This window comes from Rhipicephalus microplus, unplaced genomic scaffold (genome assembly GCF_043290135.1).
Source record: "Rhipicephalus microplus isolate Deutch F79 unplaced genomic scaffold, USDA_Rmic scaffold_41, whole genome shotgun sequence".
In the NCBI taxonomy this organism is placed as follows: domain Eukaryota; kingdom Metazoa; phylum Arthropoda; class Arachnida; order Ixodida; family Ixodidae; genus Rhipicephalus; species Rhipicephalus microplus.
In genome coordinates this window covers 397,406-403,405 of record NW_027464614.1, presented here as the reverse complement: position 1 = coordinate 403,405, position 6,000 = coordinate 397,406, and the positions used below count along the sequence as shown (strand labels likewise).

At 41.2% G+C, this 6,000-nt stretch overlaps 1 protein-coding gene across 1 annotated transcript in view; it reads right to left on the bottom strand.

Moving 5' to 3' along the window:
- Positions 1–343: 343 nt before the first annotated feature.
- LOC142786996 (monocarboxylate transporter 12-like) overlaps positions 344–6,000 on the bottom strand; it is a 48,845-nt gene continuing 43,188 nt past the window's right edge. The window contains exon 6 of the mRNA XM_075884613.1: positions 344–877. Coding sequence (XP_075740728.1) covers positions 609–877 — 269 coding nt within the window. The 3' untranslated portion in view covers positions 344–608. The remainder of the gene's footprint in view (positions 878–6,000) is intronic.

Below are 6,000 nucleotides of genomic sequence, written 5' to 3'. Positions count from 1 at the left end.
TATTGGTCAGGTTTTCGAGATATTAGGGGAAATGTTGCATGGGGGTGTCAATCGGCACCCCCAGGGCCGAAAGGGTTAAGTAAGGCGCACCAACGGCTCCTCTGAGGAGCACGCGTCCCGCCCTGACTGCCATTGAAAGAAATAAAAGAGGCGTTAGGTGTGACCTTGCAAGATGCTATAGGATCACACAACTAGCAAAGCTCGAATAAATAACAGCTGTAGTAAAAAAAAATGTTGCTGCAATTGTTCCGGATTATCTTTAATGAAAAATAGTAAGAAATGTTGACAAAAACAAAGAAACGTTTTGTGTTGAAATGATTTCTCAGCGATATTTATTTTACTGATGTCAATTTTATACATACAAGATGAAATGCTTTTATTGTACATTCAAAATGAAATAGCGATGAAATATTTGACACTTCTGGATGAATTTATGTTTACCACTGCACTGGCACTTCATATAATTCAGTACTGCACCATGACAAGGTACGTTGGACGGGAATGTTTTCTCTCCTTGATGGCAAGAGGCGAGCACCTGCTGACACATTGTGTCATATTGTCTCAGTAAGAGCACAGTCAACAGGAGTCGATCGCCGCAGTTCAAGGAATCAATAGAGGGCCGTTATCGTGCTGGGTGCCCTCGTCTTTCCCGTCTCCATGTACCGACCATCGCCAATGTAGACGAGGCGGGGGTAATAGGAGAATCTGCCTGATGCCTGTTCCGATTTCTCTCCGAGGACTGTGTCTGGAGTCCACGTGCTGCGCTTTCGCCACATGAATAAGTTGACGAAGACCCACGCCAGTGACGTCGCTATGGCAACCAAGCCGCACGCCACGAACAAGAAATCGTAGGAGCCGAGCGTGTCTCGAAAGTACCCTGCAGTGAAGGCAAGTTAAAAGTGATGTAGTTAGCGTGCTTCACAATGACACTCGAATGAAAAAATGTTACCGTCTTGTGGTGAACTGCGCACCAGGCTGGGTACAAAGAAGGCACAAGAAAATACACGCTGCAAACATCTGCCGGTATTCGTTCCTTCTTTGTGTTCCGTCCGCGGCGCAGTTTGCTATCGACCAGCTTTCAACCCTTGTGACCCATGATCGGCTGTTTAGTTTTGCCTGAACAGAGTGCTAGGATCACCGTGAACAGCTATTTGATGTAAGACAATGCACACCTTCTTCGGCTTTCCGAAGAATAATAATCAAGTATATCTGCCCATGACGATACAGACGTTGTACATAAAGCCAAAGGAGGCACCGTATTATTGTTACTCATGGCTATAGCTCAGAGGTGAAAAACAGAAAAAAATAATGAACAGTGAAAGCACTGGCACGAACAGAGCGCAAACTCGCAAATAAAAAGAAATGCGAAGAAAAATGAGTAAATGAATTGTTCATTTCAATGTTTACACCAAGAAAAGTAATGGTTGTAGTTTGCAGTCTGGAATTATTAGTGTGGAAGGGAGCGTCAGTATAGTTACACTGCTATTAGTCTTCCTTATATCATCGTGTGCGTAAAACTCCATCCGCCTTCGGGGTACGTTCAGTACAGTCGCTGATAACGTCGATCCATTTACAGCCCTTCCGACCAGCCACTTTGACTAGAATAATACGAGAGTATCGTTATGCGTCTTGAGATAATTCTAAATAAGGTTATGACCAATACAGCATACATCGCTGTGTGTGCTTGAGAAATAGATCGGAGAAGGAGATATGATTACAAACACTACTACTCGATGCCAACGCTGCCTAAAATTATAAGAAGCAGCTTCCTGTCCTCTCATTTGAAGTTTTCAAGCGCTCTCTCACCCGTAAAATAAGTAAACCAACCAGTAAATCTCACTACCTAGCTGCTGATACGCCAAGGAGAAAAAAAGTCCACCTGTAAGAATATAGGTAATATACACGCGATATACAAGGTAATGGTAGCTGACACAATCTGTTTGGCAAGAGCAATGATGGGACGGCCTCAAAACTGTCTCATATTTCAAAGGTTTTTTTACTTGGACAGCTGTACTGATATAAAATGTCTCCAAACAATATGTCGTTTTGCGACTCTCACACCTGCGTAGAATGATTGTTTGTTGACGCCTAAAATTCCCAGATCTCCACAATAAACAGAACGTTAGGTATATTAAGCGTAAAATGCCCTGCTCCAGTGACCTGCGGGCTATCTTACTCTGGTTAAACGGGTCAGTGTCGTTATGAACGCTCGAAATAACACACTTATCAAATACGCTCATTCAAAAGCTCATAAAGTAGAAATAAAATGATGATAATCTTGCAAGAAACTGCAGGAACTACACATGTAAAACGAAATCTAGCTCATGTTTTATCGAAGATAGCTGCTTTGAAAAACCAACGCGAAAAATAATCGAAGCAATCAGAATTAGACACTTAAGCAAATTATATGTCGGCATGGTTTGTCTGTCTATATCTGAGAAGAAAATGAATAATCTTGTGTCCAGTGTGCAGTGATAAGGCACACAGCTTTATATCACGTGTACATGCACATATAATGTCCTTGTATTTACACAATTTAGAAATACCGCACTATGTTTCCTGGTCGCTTCTCGTCATGCGCGAAATACTATTTGATTCTATTGCATAAAAGAAGCGTAAAAAGCAACCTGAGAATTAAGTACTGTGAAATAATCGCAACTTCAAATGATTACTCTATTAAGTAGTGTGAATTATGCTGCTTTCAACTGGCTGTGTCTGAAAGAACCGGCTGCGTCTGTTTCGTATTGGGACAAGGGACATTGAAACAGTTTTCTCTATCTCGTACTAACGGAATGAGCACCCAGCAATAAAGATCAGCGTTGCAGTAGAAAAAAACCTTTAAGTTCATTGCCAGACGAATTTCAGTTTTCTTCATAAAATCTGTGATAACCATATAAACGTTCTGATATGTACATATGCATGAGCATTCAGAGCCCTAGGACGATGAGCGATAGGCGCGACATTTTATACTACCAACGCTGCGAGGATCCATGCTCTGCCTGCGGCCGTTTTCTGCGTGGAGTGCGTAGGGCGCATTTGATAATTTGTTAGCGTTTTTCAAGTGTATCAACTCTATAGTAACAGTAATGTTTATGCACTTGTCGAAGGTGGTGTCTTATTTATTACAGCTTAAAGCCAGGCTCAGGGCTGCAGAATGAAACGCCGCAGTTCCAATACAACCGTTGAGCGAGGCCTTTACGTAAATCACTGCGAAATTTCGAGATGAAGCTTTCACAGGGGTTGTTCAAAATTGTCACAGACCAGCAGAACATGTTGCTGTTTTTTGTTGAAGTCTATGAATGCTGGTCAATAACTGTAGCTGAGGTAGCATTTCCATCGAGTGGTGATGATCTGCTACAACAATGACTACCGTTGCACCAAGAATGGCGATCAATATCTGCATGCCCATCTGGTGTATTTCCTTAACACTGACATAAATAGCAAATGCTCTTTCGTGGCTATGAATTCCGCCACAGTTATAGGCCACCTGTAATGAAGGACGCCTCCAACTGTAGCAGCCAATATGAAACGTGAGTTAAAGGGTGGGAGACATAGTGCAACACTGTACAGCAGTCAGTTGGGCGTAATAGTAAAGAATGATGAACAGCGTCATTAATTCTTTGTGCCTTCTTACTATGCCTATTCATTATCATATCCTTTATTATCTGTCCTTCATTTAACTACACTTCATCTGTCTTTCTTCCCTAATACAGCAGTTGGGTTGGCTAAATTGAATGTCCTCTGTTCCCATCATAAACTTTTCGTACAATAAATTGAATAATGCAGTTGTACCACTAGATCATCAGACTTCGAAGCGTGTAAAGAGAGCTTTTCAAATGAATTCGCAGTTCTGTGTGAGCCCAGGTAGTCATTAGAGCTGCTTCGACTAAACAAACGAAGAAAAGCCGAAGTTTTTTTGCTATAAAAGAAGGTCATTGTGTACGGTTTTGCTGTAAATTTTTTACAGCAAAATAAAGTGACACTCCAATGCCATGAAGCGTTGTTGTTATATTCTTGTGAAATTTTGAGACCGTCTGAAACACGGAGGACCAGTACCAATAGATGTGCGAGGGTAAAACAGAATGCATTTGGTGAAATGAACGCGGCATTATCTTTCAACGCCATTCCAGTTTTCTGTTGATACAAAATGAACAATTGTATAAAACACTTGGCAATGCTTTCATAACCTGTTTTTTGAAAAAAAAATGGTTATGAACATATTGCCGAAGGAGTATACTTAAACCAAGTTTATTTGCTGAACAGTTGTGGGAATGGTAATGAGAGCCCACAATTTTGAAGCATTGTTAACATGTAAACTGACCCGTATTGTCAGTATTCGATATATGCACCATGCCCACAGTGAAGTTTTCAAAAAAAAAACTGAACAGTTATGTGTGGTGAAAAGCCATAAAGTTCACGCAAAATCACGCGAGAAGTATAATGCACAAGCAGGAATGGTGGCAAAGTAAATGGTGACAACTAGAGCTAAAGCTCGTTGCCTAGCCTGAATGTTGGGAATAGGAAGTGCGAGGTCACGTTATCGGTCGCCTTCTTGAGTCGCCCCTACTTAATGATTAACGTATCTGAACAGGCCAAAACATTTGCGAGAGTAGTTAACTTAAAGTACTGAAATGAAAAAAAAAGCGCCACGACAACTTCATTGGGATTATAAGTTAAAATATTACACCTGTACGTTTGCGCAATGTTCTGCGTTATACGCGGAGAGTTCATCCAAACAACAAAACCCCTGGGCTCGCTGAAATAACTCTCGCTTCAAAATATGGTGCTGCAAAAGCCATTGAAAATCGAAAGCGTCGTATGAGACCGAAGTTACTTATTTCGCATAGAACCATCGGGCGGCAATGCTAAGTGCGGTGTGACAAGACACGAAGGCACAAGAACTAAACAAGTCAAGCGCATTGTTGAGTGACCCTGTAATATTAATCGAGCATTCTTATTGTGCGACACTCTCTTCACACGGACATAAACTCACAAAAACGTTATATCCATGTTATTCAACCTGTTTTGCCTCATGAGTAGTAGCGTCAACAGCTCACGCAGAGCATTACATGATGCGTTCTACCACTGCGTCTGGTGCGACTGTGCGTGATTGGTGACACCTCGTCCCGAGTAGACGTTGGGCAGCGTATCAGTGTAACATAATTCTCCGTGTCTATCAATAAGAAAAAGACAAAAAGAGTACGCTGCCAGACGTTTTTTTTCCTTTAAAAAGAACACGTCATGCGAATGCGAATTCGAAAACCACCTGTTCGCTTATCGGAAGTTATCGCTGTCTCTGATTCAAAGCATCTAGGTTTTTTTTTCCTTGCAAAATAAAGGGTACATCCACTGACCTTCAAAGAAAAAAAGAACTGAAGTGACACTTCATCAGGAATTGCAGATATCTGTCACGTCATCATTCCTCCAAGTGTAAAATCAAATACATATTTCGACATGCTTGGAATACATATTATTGGATTGGTGGCATTCTCTTATGAAAATTAGGCTATATTGCATTGATGAAAAAGCAACCTATTCTGGTTTAGGTTACAACATGACAGACTGCCGTCATAGTCAGCCCTACGTTTGCTAAAGTGGTTCTGTCGAAATAGATAGTTTGGAAAACGCTGATTATTTGGCATCCAGTGCACAATAGTTGATATTGTGGTGCTACCGGTAAAGAAGTCGTGCGCAATATATGTACCAAGTGGACACTTTTTATTGCCATCAATGGCTTGAAAACATGCTCGGAAATTATTGACCAAGCCTACACGTGAATTTCGCAAGCCCTATTGAGTGATGAAAGACCGTACTGCATCATATAATAAATATTTTACCTGTACCTTTATACGTTACAACAATGTAGCTCTAGCGGCGCCGCTCTTGAAGCGTTTCGTATCTGTAATATAGTTGTGATATTCGAAGAAGGTAATACTTACGGTCTATACACTTTACCTGAATTGCAGCAATTTGCAGGTAGAACTGCTCCCAACTTTCGTT